The 21,077-nt window shown below is 53.2% G+C and overlaps 8 protein-coding genes across 8 annotated transcripts; 5 read left to right on the top strand and 3 right to left on the bottom strand.

Moving 5' to 3' along the window:
* Nucleotides 1-109: 109 nt before the first annotated feature.
* N0V89_008015 (uncharacterized protein) lies at nucleotides 110-2,887 on the top strand (the record flags this gene model as incomplete). Its single annotated transcript, XM_056216774.1, has 1 exon — nucleotides 110-2,887. The coding sequence occupies one exon, from the start codon at nucleotides 110-112 to the stop codon at nucleotides 2,885-2,887; it is 2,778 nt and encodes a 925-aa protein (XP_056068330.1).
* Nucleotides 2,888-3,396: 509 nt separating this feature from the next.
* Nucleotides 3,397-4,598, top strand: N0V89_008014 (uncharacterized protein; the record flags this gene model as incomplete). Its single annotated transcript, XM_056216773.1, has 3 exons — nucleotides 3,397-3,469; nucleotides 3,728-4,141; nucleotides 4,201-4,598. The coding sequence occupies 3 exons, from the start codon at nucleotides 3,397-3,399 to the stop codon at nucleotides 4,596-4,598; spliced, it is 885 nt and encodes a 294-aa protein (XP_056068329.1).
* A 1,052-nt stretch (nucleotides 4,599-5,650) lies between these two features.
* N0V89_008013 (uncharacterized protein) lies at nucleotides 5,651-6,760 on the top strand (the record flags this gene model as incomplete). The annotated part of the gene is made up of 2 exons (XM_056216772.1): nucleotides 5,651-6,251; nucleotides 6,393-6,760. 2 exons carry the CDS (start codon nucleotides 5,651-5,653, stop codon nucleotides 6,758-6,760), a joined length of 969 nt encoding a protein of 322 aa, XP_056068328.1.
* Nucleotides 6,761-10,270: 3,510 nt separating this feature from the next.
* On the bottom strand, nucleotides 10,271-13,663 carry N0V89_008012 (uncharacterized protein; the record flags this gene model as incomplete). The annotated part of the gene is made up of 4 exons (XM_056216771.1): nucleotides 10,271-11,280; nucleotides 11,341-12,882; nucleotides 12,933-13,119; nucleotides 13,181-13,663. 4 exons carry the CDS (start codon nucleotides 13,661-13,663, stop codon nucleotides 10,271-10,273), a joined length of 3,222 nt encoding a protein of 1,073 aa, XP_056068327.1.
* A 2,250-nt stretch (nucleotides 13,664-15,913) lies between these two features.
* On the bottom strand, nucleotides 15,914-17,173 carry N0V89_008011 (uncharacterized protein; the record flags this gene model as incomplete). Its single annotated transcript, XM_056216770.1, has 1 exon — nucleotides 15,914-17,173. The coding sequence occupies one exon, from the start codon at nucleotides 17,171-17,173 to the stop codon at nucleotides 15,914-15,916; it is 1,260 nt and encodes a 419-aa protein (XP_056068326.1).
* Nucleotides 17,174-17,724: 551 nt separating this feature from the next.
* N0V89_008010 (uncharacterized protein) lies at nucleotides 17,725-18,210 on the bottom strand (the record flags this gene model as incomplete). Its single annotated transcript, XM_056216769.1, has 1 exon — nucleotides 17,725-18,210. The coding sequence occupies one exon, from the start codon at nucleotides 18,208-18,210 to the stop codon at nucleotides 17,725-17,727; it is 486 nt and encodes a 161-aa protein (XP_056068325.1).
* A 400-nt stretch (nucleotides 18,211-18,610) lies between these two features.
* N0V89_008009 (uncharacterized protein) lies at nucleotides 18,611-19,128 on the top strand (the record flags this gene model as incomplete). Its single annotated transcript, XM_056216768.1, has 3 exons — nucleotides 18,611-18,653; nucleotides 18,708-18,842; nucleotides 18,896-19,128. 3 exons carry the CDS (start codon nucleotides 18,611-18,613, stop codon nucleotides 19,126-19,128), a joined length of 411 nt encoding a protein of 136 aa, XP_056068324.1.
* A 454-nt stretch (nucleotides 19,129-19,582) lies between these two features.
* On the top strand, nucleotides 19,583-21,001 carry N0V89_008008 (uncharacterized protein; the record flags this gene model as incomplete). The annotated part of the gene is made up of 2 exons (XM_056216767.1): nucleotides 19,583-20,231; nucleotides 20,364-21,001. The coding sequence occupies 2 exons, from the start codon at nucleotides 19,583-19,585 to the stop codon at nucleotides 20,999-21,001; spliced, it is 1,287 nt and encodes a 428-aa protein (XP_056068323.1).
* Between the last annotated feature and the right edge of the window lie 76 nt (nucleotides 21,002-21,077).

Here is a 21,077-nt window from a genome sequence, read left to right as displayed (position 1 = left end):
CCACGCGCAGCTCCGGCGGCTAACCGTTATAGACTGATCCCACAACCTACCGGACGGCGCTTCTCGATACCTTCGCTGCGCTGTTTTAATCTCGGCAGGGTCACACGACATGGCGAGCTCTGACGATCTCGCTGAGCAGCAGCTCTTCGCCGAAATTCAGGCTTCTGCGGAGAAGGTTCAGCAATACCACGACCCTCCTTCTGTCACGGCCGTTCAAAGTGCGAACCTCCTCAATGCTGCCCGTCTGAACCGCCGCCGCACAGTCGCAGTAGCCCCTACTTCTTCGCTATCGCACACTTCATATAACGTGGCGCAGAGCAGCCCGGCAAGAGTAAATGGGATGGCACGAACCGGTGGTGCTGGGAAGCTGAAGCCAGTGAACTTGTGGCGCAATGATGCTGCAACACAACCGCACCGTGAGCTTGCAAGACGAGGAGACCCTTTCGATTTGGGATTTTCTTCACCTGAAAAAGTGGCAGTTGTTCCAGCCGGAAAAGCCCGGCAGAAGCCAGGAAGGAAGAAGCGCGTGCAGGATGAAGTCTCGCCAGGCTTAGAAGTCCCTGCACCTCATGATCCACCGGAACTAGAAGATACGGAAAAGGAGGTACCGTCAGCTTCTTCGCCTCCTTATGTGACGGACAAACACCATCTCGATGAAGTACCGGAGACGCCTCCGACTAGCAAACGACTTGCTGGTGACGCTGGCATTCCGAGAAACTCTATGCAAGTACCAGAACAACGTGTACAAGTAGAGAAGCGCAAGGCTGCAGATCGGTCGCCAAACAGGGGACGGCCATCAAAGTCTCCACGAAAGGACGGAGCTGGCGCAGCAGAGGTTGAGGCGGAAGACATGCTCCAGGCCAGAGGCAGAAGCCATCCACCGGGAGCGACGCATCCACAAGTAGTCATTCCCCCACCAGAGCCTTCCACGCGAAACACTCGAGCTGCAAAAGCGAAGCAAGCACAGGCTCTCCCTCCTGCACCAGCCGAAACCGATCAAGGGCGCGATGATGACGGAGAGCACCCCCAAATCGACCCGCAGCAGGAAGCTTATCAGACACTGAACAATCAAAGGGGTCACGAACGTCCGGATGGACCGCCTCCATCTGCACAGAAACCGCCCGCAGATGGTCCAGAAGTTCGAAAGCCACAAAACCCAAAGCGTCGAAGGTTTAGACAACTAAGACCAACGAATACCACGAACGGTCTGGACATACCATCGGATAACGAAAGGGAAATAACTCAACGCTCTAAAATCACCAAGCGAGTCGAACAGGAGCCTGCGACTGCAGAAACGGAGCAACCACGGCGTCGTAAGGGAAAGAAACCAACATCGTCTGTGTCTGCCACTGGTCCAGCTATCATATCGCCTGAAGAGCAAGAGCAAGAACCTCAGGAGCAAGAACCCAGGCGCCGAAAGGGCAGACAGCCAAAGGCATCGAAGAGCTCTGCGAACGCAGAGATCACATCTGGCCAGAATGATGGAGACGAGGAAGCAGTCAGAAAGACGCGACCGAAATCAAAGACGACCGGTTCCGTTCCTGTAGCTAGCGCGCAAGGTGGGCGCGCGCACAACGACACCTCACGGCATCGCCACCCGCAAACCCGCCACGATGATGCTCGGAATGCGGCCGAGGATTCGTTGGAAGACCTTGAAATAGACGATGAAGAAGCTAAATCAGGTCAAGCAGCTACAGATGTGGGCGAACACGCACAGTCTGGCGAGGAAGATGAGGAAGACGAAGCAGATGAGGAGGAGGAGGAGGAGGACCACGACGATGGCCAAGGCGCCGGCCATGGCGCCCAACTTTCCGAAATCGACGAGGTTTTAAAATTCCTTGACTCTGAAGAAGTCAGTGGCCATTGTCAAACCGAAGAAGCCAAGACCATCAAGCAAGCATGCCAAACGGCCCTTGAAGTCCTCGCTGACTCGGACACCACCTTGGACGAAATCTCCATTACCACCAAGCATATACAGATCTTGCTTTCGAAATACGGCGCCGGTAGTGACGAAAAGAAGCGCAAAAAGCTCAAGGTGGACGCATATGCCTATCTTTTTCGACAAGTTGTAACAGTCCTAGAAAGTCTTTATGACTGGTTGTCCGACGTGTGTGGTGATATTTTTGCATCTTTAGATGCCATGCGTATCGTCGCCGCACTAGTCAGCGCCATGGTCTCAGTGAAGGACAAAATCGCGGAATGGAAAGCCAAGCTCCACAGCCGGTACAAAGGCGAAAGCTTGATCAAAGACGTCGACACCAAACTAATCACCCCACTGCGAAGGCTCTGCGAAATATACACGACAGCTCTCCGCAATCTGGAAGATGACGCTCGGAAGAAGCGTGCTGAGGAAGAATTTGCGCGCGAACGTCGTGAGAGGCAACAGCTCGAACTAGAGAAGCAGGAGATGGAAGCGTTGCGCATTCAGAAGCTGGATCGCTGGATTGATCTGCATGTTTGCCGGCTACGACGCGAGCCTGACGCGCGTCGGCGGCAAGCATTGCGGATGAAGCGAGAATACTTCGACAAGAAGATGGCGGGGTCAAAGGCTGATGAGACGGAGTGGCGGGAAGATCGAGACGCCAATGATGTCCCCTTCTCCCGTGTAGACGTTTTCATGAAGCGCGTTGTGCCTCCTCCTGCTGCAGAGTGGACGGATGAACATATGGAGGCTCTGATCTACGGCCTGCAGACCTTCGCGGGTTCTTCAGTCTTCGAGAAGATATTTGAGTACTACTGTGGCGTGGGCCAACCTCTGCGGCGATTCGGCGTTCCTGAGATCACGGCGAAGGCGGCAGATGTGAGACTAAGGCTACTGGAGAAATACCAAGAGCGAGGCTGGGAAGAGGTGCCGGAGTGGATTGAAATGATACCCATACTACCTTGAGCGTTACGCGTATATTCGAGATGTTTGACATGGAAGTTGAAAGATGAGTGGTATCTAGCCAGTCACTCTTTGTGTTGACACATGACGAACGAATTGATGAATATGATATAATGTTCAAAACACATCGTCGCTTCTTGCTATCGTACGCAGCTCTGTATGGTGCCAACTCGGGGCCAACTTAACTCAACTCAACTCAACTCAACTCAACTCAACTTAACTATATAATCCACTACCCTCCACAGTTCACCCAGCACCTTGTCTGCTGCAGTGCAAACAACCAACGTCATACTTAGTGAATCCGCCCTCGCCCTCACCCTCACCCTCACCCTCACCCCAGCAACGCCCGTCAGGCCCGTAAGGTCCGTCACCTGCTCCACCTCTCCCGCCGGAACCGCCTTCACCTCGCCCGCGGTCGTTTACCCTGTCACCCGACACCTGCGCTCAACGCCTTTTTACCTTCAAACCTTCTCACCCACTTCTCGATCTACCCCGCCAAAGCTAGAAATACGATGGCCGACTACAAGAAGCTCAAGGCTAGTGAGCTTGCGGAGCTCCTGGAGCGTCGTGGGTTGGAAGGTGGTGGTATGTGCTACTCTGTTTCTGTTTATTTGCCCTTTCCCATGGTTTTTGTCAGTCCTTCAAAGCGCCTCGTCAGAAGGCGCCGGTTTCGCCGCTGTCTTCTTGCCCTCCCTTTCCCATATTCTTCGTCAGCTCCTCGATCGCCGCGGCCTCGAAGCTGGCGGTGTTAATCACCCTGCTCTCTCCTTACCTTAAAGAAGGCGTCAGAGAGGGCGGACCTCCCAAAGATAGTCAGAAACTCACTCTATAACTGCATAACAGGCACCAAGACGGAAATGCTCTCCCGCCTCGTGAAGCAAGACACCGAGGAGTCAGCATTTGAGAAAGCGACCAGTGCAGCAATCCGCGCTGCGTCCGCGCCCACTTCCGCCCCGGCAGGTGGCAAGGAGAACGACAAAGATGAAGGTACGTGGGTGGAGCAAACCAAGAGCGGTGCGGATCGTGCTGGTGCGGGCCGGAAGAGTGAGGTTATGCGTAGGGAGCGACTTGAAAAGGCGAAGAAGGGGAAGAAGGTGGGCGACGGGGGTTTCTACGGCGTGCTTGGAGAGGACGCCGAGGGTGGCGAGAAAGAGGGGGACGTGGATGAAGAGGCGTTTGTGAAGGACTTGCTGGCGAAGGGTGGGATGGAGCGTGGGTATGCGAAGACGGCGGCTAAGGCCCCAGAGAAGAAGGGTGGTAAGTCTGCTCCTTTGTTTGGGGTGTTGGGAGTTGCGGTGCTGATCAAAGGCGAACAGGCATTATCGTCAATATGACTCCCGCGACGGTCCCCATGCGCGGACGCCCACGTACGCGCAACGAGCGGTACACATCTTCGACCCTTGTTGCTGCGAACGACGACGATGGCGCGCTGAGCGATGCCTCGACTATCCGCGCTGACTCGATCGTGGCGCCAAAGGATATCCCGCTACCCAAGGATGTCGGAAACTTCGAGAAGAGCGGCCAGAACGGAAAGAAGCGCGACAGGGCTGGAAAGAAGAAGGTCAGCGCCGAGAACAAGCTGAACAACGCCACTATCAGTGACTCCGCCTCTGTGTCCGACTCTAGCGCAGCAATGGGCGTCCTCCTCTTGGCCATCTTCATCGCGGTGGTTTATCTCTTCGCGTTCAAGCCGGATGATGTGCGAAGTATGTGAAGGGGGGTCTCGTGGCTTTCGTGAAGGAGGTCTCGTGGCTTTCGTGAAGGACCCCTTCGGCTATCTCCAGACGTGTGTCGTGGGCTCGGAGTGAACAATTAGGGGGAGACAAGGAGAGGATTGAAGGGTTCCTGTGTTTTGGCAGGGTGGGTACACATTTTACAGATTCGTGGTTATGGCATCGAAGCTTTGCTTAACGATTGCTTGAATCAAAGGGAGCATTTTAGGGAGGGTAGTCACGGATATGGCATCGTGTGCGTGTCTTAGTCAATGGCAATCGTGCCTATTCGAAATGGAATGACAAGCTCTTCATGGTCTTGTGTGAATGCAGTGACAAAAGTGGAGGTGTAATAGCGTTCAGTACCAAGGTAATCCAGGATGAAGATTGAAAAATTTCAATTAGAACGTTGACGTACAAAGGCGGTCAGTATTTTGAAAACGCATTCTGGAACAATGCAATTACAAAGTTGGAAATACAGAGGTGTTAAGCATCCTGAGACACCCGAGGATGCGTCCTGGAAAGCTCATGTGTTCAAGTCTGACTTGGTATAAGGCCATATAGGTGTGCAGCTCGCACAAAGCTCTAGTCCTAACCTCGCAGGCAAACTGTACCTCAAGTTATCTCAAAATACCTCTAAATTTTCTCAATCCCTAATATAAGCCCCGATGTCATTGGGCGCGAGGTGAAGTGAAGACAGCTCAGTGTTGACGCTAGCCCGTGTCTGTTTGCACCTTCCGCGCATACCCAAATTTCCCCGCCGCACACACAAACGCACCCAACCCACATTCCGAAGTCTTCGACAAATTTTCAAGACTCTCAAGATTCCGAGCGTAGCCAACCTCTCTCTATTCAACTTCGACATCGCCGTCCCAAGCCCTCGCGCGTACATTCTGAACAAGCCTTCACAGCCCCGCTTACCCCCACTACAACTCGCACTCCCCGTCCTCGCCATATACACAACCCGCATAGACATCCACGCTACAGTAAGGAACCGAAAGTTTGGAGACGTTTGAGAGCTTGTGTTGACCCAAGGTAGACTGCAGCAATCACGATGGCACCACCCACTCCGCCGACCCGCAATGAACTGGAAGCATGGGCACAAGAAGCATTCCCCGAGGACTTCGCCTTGTTCAAGGCTGAAATCGACAAGATAATGACACCAACTAGCTACCCATATGGGTATGACCCCGATTACCCCGCTGGGCCAAAGCCGGAGTACCGAGACTGGGAGTGCCCAACAAAGGTAGACAGGGTCAAGTTGAACATGGAAAAGCATTTGATTCTCATCATCGGCACGTTCAAGCGTCGTAGTCCGGGAGGGAAAATGGACAAGCTCTTCATCTACATGACTCCAGGCTGGGAGCTCAAATTCGGTCGTCAAGTGTTCGACGGCAAGTTGGCCCAGCATTGGTACTTGTCCAATGACCAAGCCACAACAGGCAAGGACGTCAACATGTTCCCTTTTTGGAGGGGAATCCATCTTCGAGACCCTAATTTCCAGCATGGTAGGCTTATCAAGGCCGTGGCGGTGTACCTTCACATGCTTCGGGAGCTTCTTCCCGATTCCCGCGGTCGCTTCGAAGTGAAGGAGCACTTTGAAGCAGCAGTCAAGGCCTGCGCTGAGCATTGCCGCAATCGAGACAGACCTCAATGTAAGTTACATTCCTCAACATGTTGTCGTATACTAAAGGCTGATTGAATTCAGCAGCAGTTGCGAGCCGTGCTTCTCTCCCGCAACCCGCACCTCCCCCCAGTGTCGCCCTTCGCACAGCCACCCGTTTCGAGCGCGCCAGTAGGAGCGCCTCCTCCATCTCAAGTCACCACCAAGCCTGCTGCGCAAGCAGCTCCCCTTCCTTCTCAAGTGCGCGCAGATGGCAACGGCATGAAGAGGGGTAGAGGTGAGGATGTAGGGCCGCAAGAGCGTACCAAGCGGGTCAAAGGACCAGAAGATAGGGTGAAGGAGCTGGAGGAGAAGCTCAAGATGGTCGAAGAGGCAAATGCCAAGCAGGTGAAGGAGCTCAAAGATAGAGTGAGCGAGGTAGAGCAGGAGAACAAGCAGCTGAAGGAGGAGGTGAGTGGTGTCAAGGCTGAGGTTGCCCGCAAGGACGACCAGCTGGCGACCATCCAGAGCGTCTTGGGAGATCAGTATCGTCAGCCGTAGGCTGGGTGAGAAGGATATGTACGATGTCGAGAGATAAGATTGAATACCTTGTATTACCACACGATAGAAATCTTGAATTCCAACTCTACTCGTGTATCAATGCTTTAGCCATGCGATTAGTGACGTGAGTGCATCATTCTGAGTGGTATTTTGTGACCCTTTCACTTCCTTCGCGGGCGCTTACCACCATATCTGAGCTCATTTAGCGGTAGTCAGGTATCTCAGGAAACTCCCTAACAAGCAAATAACAAATCGGGGTCTTGTGATAACTTGAAGCGCTTTGTATGCTTCAATTACTTCTCCAAAAAGCATGCCTTCCACCACCTGCTATAGCCCTCTTAATATCTCCTTCTCCTCCCGCCAGCCCGACCGCCCGCGTAAATGTCTCTCAAAACATCAAATACAATCCAGGTCCAATACCACTTGATGTGTCCCCAGGCCCACCTCTTCGTAGACTGGGGCGTAACGCGCCAACCGCCCACCCACAGCGCAGCAAGCACGCAGAGGATCACCACCCTTCTGATATACTCAAGTCCTGGAATGTTTCCCACAAGGAGTGCACCGACCTCCACGGCGGTGTACAGATAGTATTTGCTCGGATTATACACGAACACGAATTCCGGACCCCACGTCGCCTTATGAACTTTCCCGTCACGTACGTACGTTTCGGGCTGAGGGAGCGGATTTGCAATGGTAATGGCGACCGGGTATGTGAGGCTCGACAGCTTGAATTGAAAGTAGAGTGCGCATAGCAGGATGAGACCGCCGAGGAAGCGGTCGAAAAGATAGGCGCCTTCGTTTGGGCCGGTCAGCCATGCTACGGGGCTGAAAGGTAATGCGGTGGAGAAGAGAAGTATAATGACAGGGAAGGAAAGTATTTGATGTCGCATGACGGACGAGGTGGATGAGAACGAAGGTGGGGCTGAAGACGACCATGGCCTAGAGGAGGAGGGGTGTTCGCCCCAAGCTTTGGATGTGCCAGCATTACTTGATTGGTATGGACTGGGCATTGTCAAGGAGAAAGAACGATGTGAAGATGTATGAGGTTATGAGATGATTTTAGAAGCTGAAGATCATCGCTGTCTGATATATAGTGGTGTCGTATTGCGAGGCGAGCTGTGGCACGGTCCATTGTTGCCTTGCGGACCTTGGCCATCCTTCGAAACACTTCGAGAGAATTGGCCCCATGCCAGGCTGAATTGCAGATGATCGGGGCCAAAACACCCAGCCGGACTTAGTGTACGATGCTACATTAGTAGCGACGGAATGCCTAGGGCTTAATTGCACGAATTTGGTAGTGCTGATTGGCTTTTCAGATGGTGATTGGGTGCAGCAGTCCATCTGACCGTATAGAATAGATGGCTGTGAAAGACCCAATCGTCGAAATACTAGCGTGTGAATTCGAAGGTCATGACGCACTCATAGCTACCAGGTTCATATCTCCTTTCCATTATTTAAAAAGGTGAGTTGGAAATCAATTTTGCTACACAGAAATTGCAGACATCATGAGAAGGGTAGCTTGCTGCTGGAGCTTCCTTTTTGGTGATTACGCACAAACCAGCACTTTTACACACTATGTCTTATATTGGCTGAACCGATCCTAGGACGCTATACTCTGCTTTCGAATTCACGATTTACCATTACGAAGTCTTTCAAGTTACCCAGAGGTACATGGGAAATCCTCTCAGCAGGTGGTGGTAATGTTCAGTCGAGCGGCACTGTCGATGTCGCTAAGTCGATTTGTTTGATATAGCCTCGGACGAATTCAGGTCGAGTGCTGCTGTTATGTATGAACTTGCGGACGTCTTGGACTTCCGAGTGTCGGTGGTTTACGGAAACGTCTACAAGTGAGAGGTGAAGTTGAATATCGCACCTGCCGTCTCGCGCGGCCACCCGCATTTCACTCACCTCTATTGCTGCTTCGCTATACCAACAGATTCATTGTCTTACAATTAATGAGGGTATATATATTTAATAGTTGGAAAGATTATCAAGTTCGAGCGTAATCATGGCGTACTCGCCGCTTGTCAGAGATGAGCAACAGAGGTTCCCCGTTCGATTCCCGTAGGCGCCGGTAACGTCTACCCCTGTGGGGAAAATATAGAACTCCGAAAGTAAAAAACACAGGTAAAGCTGGGTTTCTGATCAGTTTTTTGTACTTTTTTTGTACACCTTTTTGCAATTTCTGTTGTTTCTCACATCTCCGCATCGGTATCTCCAAATCTGCCGTCATGTCATCGCCGCAACAAGAACGCGACTATAGTGTAAGAAGTATCAAGTGAAGTTTGAATTCGCCTGTAAATCGCGTATACTCTTTCCTTCGACCATCTTACTACTTCTGCAAACGGAGATGCGTGTACGCGCACGCGCTGTCCTCATCCCTACACCCAACATCGACAACATGCCGGCATCTCAATACATGCCTCACCAACACTAACCAGAAAACCAGAAAGATGTCATATTCCATCCCTATCACCCAACTCCCACCCCAAGATCGCCCGCGCAACGTCGTCTGCAACTCTCCATCTGGTGCCAGCTATGCCGGTCTAGACTGCTTCCCACTCGGGCATCATACCACGCCCAGCGAAACCGCCAAACTCACCCAAAGCTTCCGCTCACTCCGTGAGAACAAGATGGTGCACCACGTCTCTCCATCTAAGTACAACGACACCAAAACGCATATGGCGCCCCTCCAACAGGCGCAAGCCTTCTGAGCGCGACACGCTCGCGCCCGCTCCCTATACAAGAAAATAGGAACTCCTCGATATCCAACGACGCTACTTCCTTCAGAGCATGTACCATCTCTACACCACCCGAGTTCCTCCTCAGAATACCACCTACAAAGCGATGCTTCCCAGACTCCACCAAATCGTCTCCGTCTTTACGATTCACATGCGATCCTTCTTCCTTCCACTCGGACCTCCTCCGCGATATCAATAGCTCCATGCTTGAAACGCTCATCGAAGCCACACTTCGCTCTTCAACAACATATCTATCAAATACAAGCCGAGCCATATGTTCACATACGAACTACCGCTGGCAAAAAGTGAACCTCCGCTGCTACACCTCATCACACGCCTGTTGCTTCACCTCCTTACCCCAGCCCAGCATCGTTGCGCCCGATATTACCGTAAGGTGCGGCGGACCCTCGTACTAAAGCCAATCCCCTATGCAGCCGCACACGAGGCTGCCTACAGGCTCAATCCCTTGTCTTCACTACGCAATAAAGCCCTTTTTAAAATAGAGGTGAAGAAAATACTTCTAGAAAACTAAATGTGTATTAGTGATAAGAAGGCATCGTAATAACGCGTAACATCCCCTGCCCCAACACCAAAAGCACACCCCTCCCCAAAACAATTTAGCCCATAACCCCGCGCAGACCTGATTAGAGATGTACCGTTCCAAACACCTTGCTCGCTATAACGCTTACCAAGACAAAACACACATTAAACCATTAGACTGACCCCGAACCCTCGAACCATAGCACATATCAAAAGGAACGGAGCTACCTCACGACACCGTCCCCTGCCTATCCCTCTCCTTCCCCGCCGGCGCACCCCCAACAAGCTGCACCCTCCCCGCAAGCGCACTATCCAAGTTCCCCCTCGTCCTCAACGGACTCGTCGCATCCGCCGCGCTATCATCCACATCAAGCTCCTTCTCCTTGCGCCTCACGCTGATAATCGACGAGCGATCATCCCCATCGCCACCGCTCTTCTTGCGCTCGCCTTCACCATTGTGCACTTCGATAGTGACGTCCGTGTCCTGAGAGAAGACGCGCAGACCGAGGATGCAGACGGCGTTCCAGGGGTCGCGCTCGAACTCGTCTTCTTCGTCCTCGTAGACGTAGCGGCCGCGGTAGCGCGGTTGCTCGTAGAAGCGCGGCTGCATTTCTTCATCCGAGGGGTCGAAGTCGGAGTCGCATGAGTCGGGGCCGTCGAGCTCCGAGTCCCAGGAGGAGTAGTCGGACATCTCGGACGGGGAGTATACGCCGTGGCGGGCGCGATGGGAGGCTACGCTTGCGACCCGGCTACGGGGGACTGAGATACCGGGACGAATGCCAGGGATGGGTGAGAGAGTTGCTCGGCGCGATGCGGCGGGAGAAGGCTGGGTAGGTCGACGATCGGGGCGAGGGCTATAGGGTCGATGAGAAGGCGATCCAGGATGGAACTCGTCTGAAAGGGGAGTGGGGATGGGTGAGTCGGTTTGACCGCCCTCGTTGTAGCCGTCTCGCCCGTTGTAGCCATCTCGGCCATTATAGCCGTCGCGTCCATTGTATCCGTCGCGGCCGTTGTAGCCATCACGTCCCTGGTATGCGTCTGCGTTGTACCCGCCGCGACCTTCGAAGCCAGCAGCGTTCGCATTGTACCCACCTCTACCTTCGAAGCCAGCGTTTTGATTGTATCCGCCGCGGCCACCATAGCCACGACTGGGGCTTGATGAACGCTGAGTCGTGATAGTCTGCGTGGACTGCGCTAGAGCCTCAGCCATGCTTGATCCTTGACCAGCATCGCGGTTGTCTGAATAGGTCAGTACAAGTAGTCCTCGATGAGGATGTAGATCTGTTGTATTGAACTTACAGCCTCCGCGACCTTGCAAAGCTCCAGGCAGAGCTGCATTGTACCCGTCGCGACCACGGTTATAGCCACCTCGGCCGCCATATCCGCCGTTCGGGCTCGAAGATCGTTTACGAGCCATATCGACACCGCCAGTGCTGGCAGCTCGTGTGTGACGTGACACATTCGGATGCATTGGCTTGATCTCAGGTTCAGCGTCGGAAGGACGGCCTTCATCATCAACGTTAATACCTAGTCCTGTGAGGTCTTCGAGCTTTTTCTCGACTTCTCTGATGTCGCTAGCCTTTGGCCTCTTGTGCGACTGCTTCGCGGCCTTCTTCTGCTGCCGTAGTTTAGCCTTTCTCTGTAGCTTTTGGCGCTGCTCGTAGGATTGCTTCATCTGCGCCTTCTTGCGCTCAAGCTTCTGCTCGCGCTCACGTTCGAGCTTTTCTTTCTCTTGCTCTCGGAAATGTCCCTTGGCATGTGCAAGATCGTAAGACAGACCGATAGAGAGAAGCTTCTCACGTCGCTTGTTGCAATTCAAGCGGACAATCTCCTCGGGTGTTGGGTCATCAAGCCGCGTGGCCTTGACCTTCAACAGAACAGTGTAGTTGCCCGCTTCAAGATCCAACTCCATCGAGACGGAGCGCTTCATGAAGTAGGCAGTATTACTGCGGACGATATAGTCCTCTTCGTCGTCTTTGTGAAGACGGAACTGCAAGTTAAACTCGTACTGCCCCTGGAGGCCCTCGAAGTAACGATCGTCCAACTGGCTTAGCACGATAACGACAGGACTGGGCTTCGAGAGATGAATTTTGAACTTCGTGTCTAGGTAATCGACCGACCAAGGGACATTGACGCTCGTCCACTGCTGCGAGACAGTCCACTCTGGTCCGAACAATCGCGTTCGGTCGAAGTGCTGGTAATGTCGCAGAAGGTCTTGATAGGAGATCCAGAAAACACCGTCGTCACCGAATCTGTGGTTGAGCTTCTGCATCCAGTCAGGCGTCCACTCTTCGGAACCGTCGCTCCAACGTCCAGTCCACTCGGTCCGACCCCAAGGATTGCGAAGTTTGAGAAGCCGCTGCCCGTCAATCTCGCGGGCCTCCATGATGGAGTATGCATGCTTCTCTTGGATACCTTGCCTTTGACCATATATGCCGCCCATTTGGCCGCATCCGAAGAGGAATGTCTTGTTGACATTGAGCAACTCTTCGCGCCAGAACTTATCCTTGTCGAGGATGTCCGTGGCGAACACTTCTGATGTGACACCGCCGGTGAGATCTTCGATACCCTCACCTACAAAGCCTCCATCAATGGCGGAATAGTCCCCGTGCGCCTTGGCATACGCTTTCTCGAGCAGTGGCAACCACGTCTCATTGGGGTCGCTGCACTGTGCGAAGTACAAGGCCCGAGAGCCAGTCTGCATCGCCGTGCGATATTCGTCCTCGGGGCTCTTCCGGTTCTGTAGCTCCAACCATTGGTGTCGGCCAAGCGTGGCTTCATCGAAGTCCTCCTTGATCAGGTATAGCTTGTCGTCGATGACTTCCGAGATCCACTCTCCATCTGTGCGACGTTAGCGCATTGTTCTGGTCGCGAAGTCCTCGGGTCCCTACCTCTATGGAACACGAATCCGTATACGCCAACCTGCTCGTCGCGCGCAACGCAGACCCTCTGGATCAACTCCTCTTTGTTGCTTATGGTGGCCAGCGCCGACATGAACCAGCAGTCGCCATCATTTCCTTGTCTGACATCGTTCGCGGTCGCGCCCTCTATGAAGAATTGTGGTCGGTCGAAGATGTCCTAGAGTACGCAAAAGCAATTAGCGGGGCACTTGCGGCGTAGCTTCCGAGTAGGGTCGTACCTCGATTCTCTTGACAGACATGGGCTGAAAAGTGGTCGTATCCTCTGTGAGCGCTGTAAGGCAGTCTGGTGGTATTTCTGGGTTTTGCTGTGATCGCTTGAAGTCGGCTTCAATGTCGAAGTGCGGGTCGCGGTACTTCTGGTTCAACCTTCTACTTTCTTTTGCTATCTTGCTGACCTTCTTTATGCAGGCATCGGCTGCTTCCTGATACGAAGCCAGCGCATTCTGTCCAGGTATAGAACCTCGAGGCGCATTCGCCGCGGCGCGCTTCGCATAGAGGTTGTCCGGCAAGACAGTAAACACTTTGCCCGGATGTTTGGTGGTGAACTTGTCCCAGAATTGATTGATGCTCTTCTGCGGCGGCTGTTTCTTTACCCGGAGCCGCGGCCGGGGTGCAACTGGAGCTTCGTTGACCATGCTGGGAGCTTTGGATTGCGGTCTGGTGATGTTTACCATGTCGATATGCGAGATTTGGGAGTCCATGTTTCAGTCGTCCGCCCGGCTAAACGTGCCCAGGGGTAGAGAAGATGGTAGAGATCGGATGGCGTCCATTGGGGGCTCAAAGTACGTTAATAAAGGATTGAACGTTGCGTTGAAGCATTCAGCCGCAGCAGTGACGGCACGAGCTTGGTGTATTTTCAGCAACAGCCCGCTGTGAGAATTAAGTGGGGCGGTCAGACCCCGGGGTCCTCCTCGGCTCTGCCGCCAAATCCCCGCCCAGATTGGCTCGCAGCAAATCAGCATCCAACGGCGGGCGCAGTCCCATCGAACTGCCATGCAGCGCTAGTCCACGCATTCCAAAAAGGCGGACAGGCAGACAAGGCACCGAACCATGCCAGCTGTGACATGCTGCATGTCCATCAATAGGAATGAGTCGTGACAGTAGCGTCCACCGGCATCGTGTAGCCGAGCCACGGGTGGAGGCCCCCGTTTGGTGGGTTCCATATCGGCGTGGCTTTGGGGCGGAAAGCTAGCCGCATCTGGTTGGCACAACTGCCAGCCTGACCGACTCCTGTCGTTTCCGTATGGTTACAGCAAGTCATTCGTTGGAGGATCTGGAGGTGAAGACTCTTCTTGGATGCAATTTGACCAAGGAGTGCAGAGAAACACAAATCAGAAGCAGTTATCTGGCCCAGATGCTTGGATGCAACAAGCCTCTCATGATTCTGGTGCTGCTCCACCGCTCATCGGGGAAGGCTGAGTATGCGACATTTAGTCCTCCTTGTGACAGTGTAACGTGTTCTTGCGGTAAATGGAATGCATCTTGTGCCTCGCTGGAACTTGTGCATAGCCTTATTGTTTGCCCCCACGTTCAAGAGGCATACTGTTGATTGAGCAATTGATAGGAGCACGGACTGTCAGTGCAGCGTCATCGCATGCAGTCAGGTGTAGATAGAAGCGTTCTCGAACGTTGAGGCGGTCTAGGGATGTCTCCTTTCGCAATGTGGCTTTCTCGGGTTTTCTCCAGAACGCGCAACTCTGTGCTGTCGTTGGTAGTTGGTCGAACTCGGTAGAGTCATCAAGACCGAGTACAGTCGCGGATATACAAATGACCCACAAGAGGAAAATGTCTCACTCATCCCCTATAGCCGGGTCTTCGGTATGCGGTCTGAGTCGAAGTTGTCCCTGCATAAGTCGACATCATCCGGCTAGGGTGTACACATTCGAGCTGACCACCACGCCAGCCAGGATCTCCGATTCGACCGATGCCCTTACTCAAGAATACATTGCGATCAAAGCGATGCAAGGGTCCGTCAACGTCGCAAGCTGACTTGTTCCGCGTGGGATTACAAGGTTCTAAGCCTTAGTACTCAGCCTTATGGGACTCCGGAAGACGGCTTGTGGGCTCCACAGCTCACCGTCGTTTATTCACGATGGGCCAACCACAACGCTTATCTGCTTGCATGCCTCAAAAAGGCGTGTAGGGCGTGGATGATTAGAATTTGAGAGGTGGTTGTGCCTTTCGGGAAGAGGGCGTGCATGCAGACCGCTCGTGGAACCAAATGTGATGTTCATGCAGGAAGCAGGACGCAGGACGAAACGTACGTGCAGCTTCGTGCAGGCAAAGTAGAAAACACGGCGAGGCTGAAGGCAGTGTAGGGCGGAGGAGCGGTGAGTGGACACGGCGATATTGCGACGTTGCATCCACTCACATTCCGGCCACTACGCGAGCCCGGTGTTACGTCATACCTGTCCGAGTGTCAGCCTCGCGCTTGCCTTCCATCCCAACATCAATAACACCTACTTCATCACCTTCGACGCATGCAGCAACCTTTGCATTGTAGTATGTCGTTGGACAATAATCCAAATTGCATTGTCACTATACGTTTCGAACAAGTATGAACACGTCCTCCCAAGACAAATGCCGATAAGAACAAACACGTGAAAGTCGCCTGTCCACGGGTGGCCTTCGAGAATTTCATAAACGGAAGCTTGCGTTTGGCCGACGCATCTTTCATGGAGAGAGTTATCAAACAAATCCAATGCTGCTTCATGAGCAAGGCTCAGGCCGAAAACTCCTGGATTCCTTTGTCACTCAATTGTAAGCCTGTATCTCCATTCCTGCGATGGCCCTGCTTCGCAGTACTACAGAGGAGCTCGGGTTTAGTAAGTCACCACCCTCGCTAGTCCTAAGGTAGCCAAGGGTGACTCACGCTCCTTCATAGGTAGACCATCAGCCGGACCAGCGTAGTAACACAAAGAGATGAGGCAGCTTACCTCAACACGTACACACTACGTTGCCTCTCCATCCTCGTCCTCTCCCAAGTCTACGTGTTCGACGACGCGTATGCGCTTGACCTCGCTCCGATCTTGGTCTACAAACTCGTCCGGGCCTGGGCGCTTTGCGAGAGCGTTCTGTTCCTCGGGCATTGCCCCGAGTGTCTCTCCTTGTGTTTTTGGATGTTCATGTTGGTCGATGCGTGTTCGCTTCGATGTTGCCTCCGCGTCTGCTTCTCGGTCTATCTCCTCAATTGTGCGCTTCTTGAGGTTGCTCTGGTTTCCAGTCACTGCTGTGTTTGTCGCTGCCTTCTCTTGCTCTGTATGCTCAACCGTCCGCCTGCGTTGGGCAAAACCATCCCTGTCCTGGCATCCCACCATGATCGCCTTTCCATTCGACCCTTTGAGCGCCCCAGCCTGCCACAGAGTCCGCGTGATAATGCGGACATGCTTCAGCTCTATGATCTTTATCTTTGACGATATCATGACACCGCGCACAGAATCGTGATCGACAGGAATGATCTTTCCCTCGTACTTGCCCTTCTCCTTATTCCACCGGTCCACCATTGCTTTCACGCACGCAACCGCAGAGACCATGCTTCCGAAAGTAGCCTCAACCTCCACCTTGGTCACGTACTGTCCTCTTATCTCATGCGGGCGGGTCCCAACCTTCGGGATATCGACGACCACCGTGTAAAGCAGCTTCTCGAAGCTCCAGGCGCTACTTCGGTAGCAGTACTTGATGTAGTTTTGTTTCTCGTACTGAATGAGGAAAGTGATGGAGCCCTCGAGGCCATGGAAGGGAATATGGACTTCCTCGACACCAGCTAGGCCGCTGACCGGTGCATGGAGCAGCTCAGAGAGGAAAGCGCCGCTCGGTATCACAGTACTGAAATCATCCTGCACCTTCTCTTGGATCTTCTGTTCGAGGCCAGCGAGCTCAACGAACGGCGCTATATACCTCGCGCGCTTCGGTTTCTCTCCAAAATGTACCACGAGAATCAAGTGGTATACCACATCTTCTTGCCTAGCGATCTCGGTGGAAGTTTTGTCGCGACACTTGATCATGTCGGGGGCGTTGAACATGTCCTCAGGCTGCGCCAGGTACTCGATCGTCTTGCAGTCGGGCCCATGAACGTCCGCATCCACCTCTCGACAAGCCTTGTTGCAGTAGTAGCGACCTTTGCACTTGCAGAGTATTAGCCCATCGAAGCAGTTGGGGCCGCCGGGAACACGTGCGCATTTGGCGCACTTGAGGCGATCTGTCTCGGCCATGGAGGTTGTGGTATAGAAATCAAGGCGTTAATGTTAAGCCAACAGTGTGATTCAAAAGCAGGGAGAGATTATGACAGATGGAATTGGGCGCGTGTTGTGCTTGAGGCTGAACGGAAGGCGCGACTGTGGCGTCACTTCCCAAAAGGGTGCCAAGACTCACGATAGTTCACGCTCACTCTCGAGCAGTCACTCGCACAGGCCCTCAGGTCGTTCAGAGTTTGATAATTCACTTCATCTTATGGCAGCTGCTTTGGACGGTTTTAGTATTGACTTGGAGGGGCGCGTCTGGCACGCTTTCGTTTCTCGCTGCGGTAAAACCGGATGCCAACTGGTATGTCAAAAGAATCCGGAGTATACAATTTTTTCCGCTGAGTGCTACAGTTGCGTACCATGAAAACTACTGTCAATCAGATCCCGGTGTTCATCTGCTTTCGAGTATGCTCATCTCTCCATCAACACCTCTGTGCAAATATGAAGAACCGCGCTTGCCATACAATCTCACTTTACCAGCATGCGCTTTCGTGACCAAACATCATGCCAAACACTCAGAATCAAAGACCAACCGCCGCCCAGATCTTCGAATCCGCCTTGCAGAATCCAGCAACCTCCTTGCCCACAGCCTTCCACATGTCTTTCAGCTCACCAGCATCCTTGCCCATAACGACATCAACCACGTACTTTCCGGCCTCCACCACTCCACCATTAACATAACACAAGAAGCGCGGGCTGAGGTGCACGGTCTGTGTGCCGAAGCGCGTCGCCCAAGGAAGGACCGGTCGAAGGGCTGGCGCGGAGAAGACGAGGACCTCGCGGCCATACGAGGCGAGCCAGGTCGTCAGGTCGGTCGAATTTGCGATTAAGTACCGGAACTGGAGTCGGAGATATAGGAACGCGAAGCGCGCAGCGATGTGCACGTAGAACAGCGCTTCGTGGATGGCTTTGAAAGTCGGCTCGTGGACGAAGATCGCGATGAGGACGAGGCAGCCGATGATGTTGACAATCAGGAAGTGGACCATGCGCAAGACGGCGGAGAGCATGGTTGCGCTTTTGTTTTTCGCTGCTAATCGGGCTCAGCGTCTGGGTGGGTTGGTAGACGAGTGCGAGTGTGAGGGGGATGATAAAAACGAGACTTGGCCACTCGCGGGTTCATATGGGCGTACACTGGGCGAAGTTTGCATGGGCCGCGCTGCTGGAAGCATCAGGCAGACGCATGTGTGAAAGTGGAGGCAAATTTTGTCTTGCGCGACCACAGACCAGATCGACCTCGTGTTTCACTGATCTTCTTCGACGGCTCCATGCGCCTGTGCCACGCTAATAACACGCATCACGACTACTTGAAGACGCAACGCTCCATTTTATGATCACCCACGCTTGGGACAACCTTTCTCAACCAACATCTGATCCCAAACTATCCGAGAACACTCCACTCCTGTCACCATGGTATCCCACAAGAAGCGAGCTACTGGTATGAACGACCACAGTAAGTCCCATGACATCTCAGCTCTTTTACCAACGACCTACTAATTGCTCACAGTCGGCGAACCATTCGTAAATCTTCGCGAACCCGCCGCCCGCAAGGAGTCGTCCAAGAAGGTCAACCCCGATGCAAAGTCCTTCTTTGCTGATGAACTCGAACCCTCACATATGAGATACGTTATGCGTAACTACGGTAAGTTCTAAGCTCATGGTACTGTCTATTCACATTGAACTAACACTGCGAAGCAGTTGATCCACTTCAGTACCGTCCCCTTGCCGGCGGCGCTGCTGAGCGGTCCCGCGACACAAGCCCATATCAGTTCTTCATGGGCAGGGATGACGACAAGGGAAAGCTTATATTTGCACATACCATCAAGCATGATCTCTGCACCTTCAAGGGTATGCTTCTCATGCTCTTGGTCGCTGTTCTCGGCTACTTGGCCCTGCGCAACAGTTGTGACGCACGTGTGTCGGCTTGAGATGGGGGTTTTTGGGGGTTGACGACGGCTGAGAAAGCCACGCGGATTGATGATTTCTGGATGAAGCAAGATCGGTATTGGTGTAAAGTGTCTGGTATGGTCGAGATGTTGTTCAGGGTGGAACTCTAGCTATACATTCTAATGTTGCACCCCTAGATATGGGAAGATTTATACCTAGGGATCGATAACAAGAATTAGTCACAGCGATTTGATGTAGCCCATTAGAATACAGCTCTTTTTACAATCTGTTGAGGGCAATTCCAGGGCCAAATTGGCCCCGCTTCACGCGCAGTGCATGTGACATCCACATTCATCTCGCTTAGGTAACCAACTACCACTGACTTCACAAACCCGTACGTCTTGGCAGCAAACGCCCGCCCACGCGTTCTACTTAAACAAAATTAGCTGCACCTTCCACGCGTCTTGTAACCCAGCTAACACGCACGCCGCCACCATGGCCCGCCTCAGCGCCGAAAACAGCATCGAACACCTCGCCGCCCTCAAAACCCCCGATCAGAAAGGTTCCCGCAAGTCCAACCGCTTCAAGGACTTCTTCAAGGGCAGCAACTCTCGTGCTAGCCTCAGCTCCGGCCACAACATGTCACCACCAGGCGCTTCTCCGACCGGAGGCGTGGAGAACTTCAAGCCTGGCTTTGAGAAGGTGGGACTGCATCCTTCGGAACGTTCGCCGGGTTCCGAGGAGCTGGGATTTCTCCCTCCTGAGCGATCTCGTACACTGGATCTGGATGAGTGGGAGAAGTTGAAGGAAGAGAATAAGGAGATGGGTCACATGGCCAAGATGCGGTTGTACAAGGAGCGAGAGGAGATGAGAAAGCGCGAGGGTGTTGAGGGGGAGAACGACGTCGAGGGTCCACAGCGTGAGCGTTCGAGGGATGAGAGCGTAAAAGCGATGGAAGTGCCCGGTATCGAGGGCGATTTGGAAGAAGGTTTGCCGACAGCTGACATTGCCCCCGCTGCCGTGAGCAAGGAAGCTGCATCTCCCACCAATATTGCTCAAGAGCAGGAGCGGGACTATGCCATCAGTGCGGCCATCGAAGCACTAGAGGAGACTATTCACGATGTATGCGAGGGGTCCACGTCTGGTTCCACCACCAGCCTCTTTGCCGACGTAGGCTCTGCTCTACTTAGACAACGTTCTCTTCGTCACAGCCCACCATGTGAGTAGACTTTGCTAATCGTGACACGCATCGAGACTAGACTGATCAGTACAACAGTGGACGATCTTCGCGCCAGTGCTCAGAACCAAGTACTTCCAGATGAATCAATCTTGAACATTGGCGACCCGCTCGAATACGCATCAATCCGCGCCAACGCATCTGAGTCGAACGAGCAACAGATCTCGGATGCCATAGCCCGGCACGAGTTCCGCTTTCACCGCTTCCGAGTTGCAGATGTCGACTCCATTGACCCACGCACCAGCACCGCTCGCCGCACCCGTAGTTCGAAGATCGCCGCAGAGCTCGAAGGCATATCCAACACAGTGTTGCCTGCCATAAGAATCTTCAAGATTGGCCCATGTCAATTGGAGGACACTTCCGCCACTCGGACTCTTAGAGAGTCTTTCTTGCCTCTGACATATTGCTCCCTCTTCTTCTTCAAGGCAATGCAGGGCCCGTCCGAGTTCTTCGTCGCATTGTGGAAAATGTGTGCCTTGGCACTCGCATACAATGGCCTCGGGAAACTTCTGGGTTGGCACGAAGATGGGTCGAGCGATGTGTTACTTGCACCAGCCGAAGATCTCGCTCAGGAGGTGAAGCGACGCTGCCTGGAGATGATGACGACGTTGTTGCAAGCTTTTGCACAGGCTATTGCGGTTGCAATGCGAGAGTTGGATGTGGAAGATGACGATTGAATCCTTGTATTCGTGGTTGAGGTTCTTTTGGTTGGAACTAGTTGGTGATTGACTGAGGGATCACGGAAAGGTATTC

This window comes from Didymosphaeria variabile (genome assembly GCF_027946475.1).
Source record: "Didymosphaeria variabile strain IMI 356815 chromosome Unknown scaffold_6, whole genome shotgun sequence".
Lineage (NCBI taxonomy): Eukaryota > Fungi > Ascomycota > Dothideomycetes > Pleosporales > Didymosphaeriaceae > Didymosphaeria > Didymosphaeria variabile.
The sequence above is the reverse complement of the archived record's forward strand: the minus strand, read 5'-3'. Positions and strand labels throughout refer to the sequence as shown.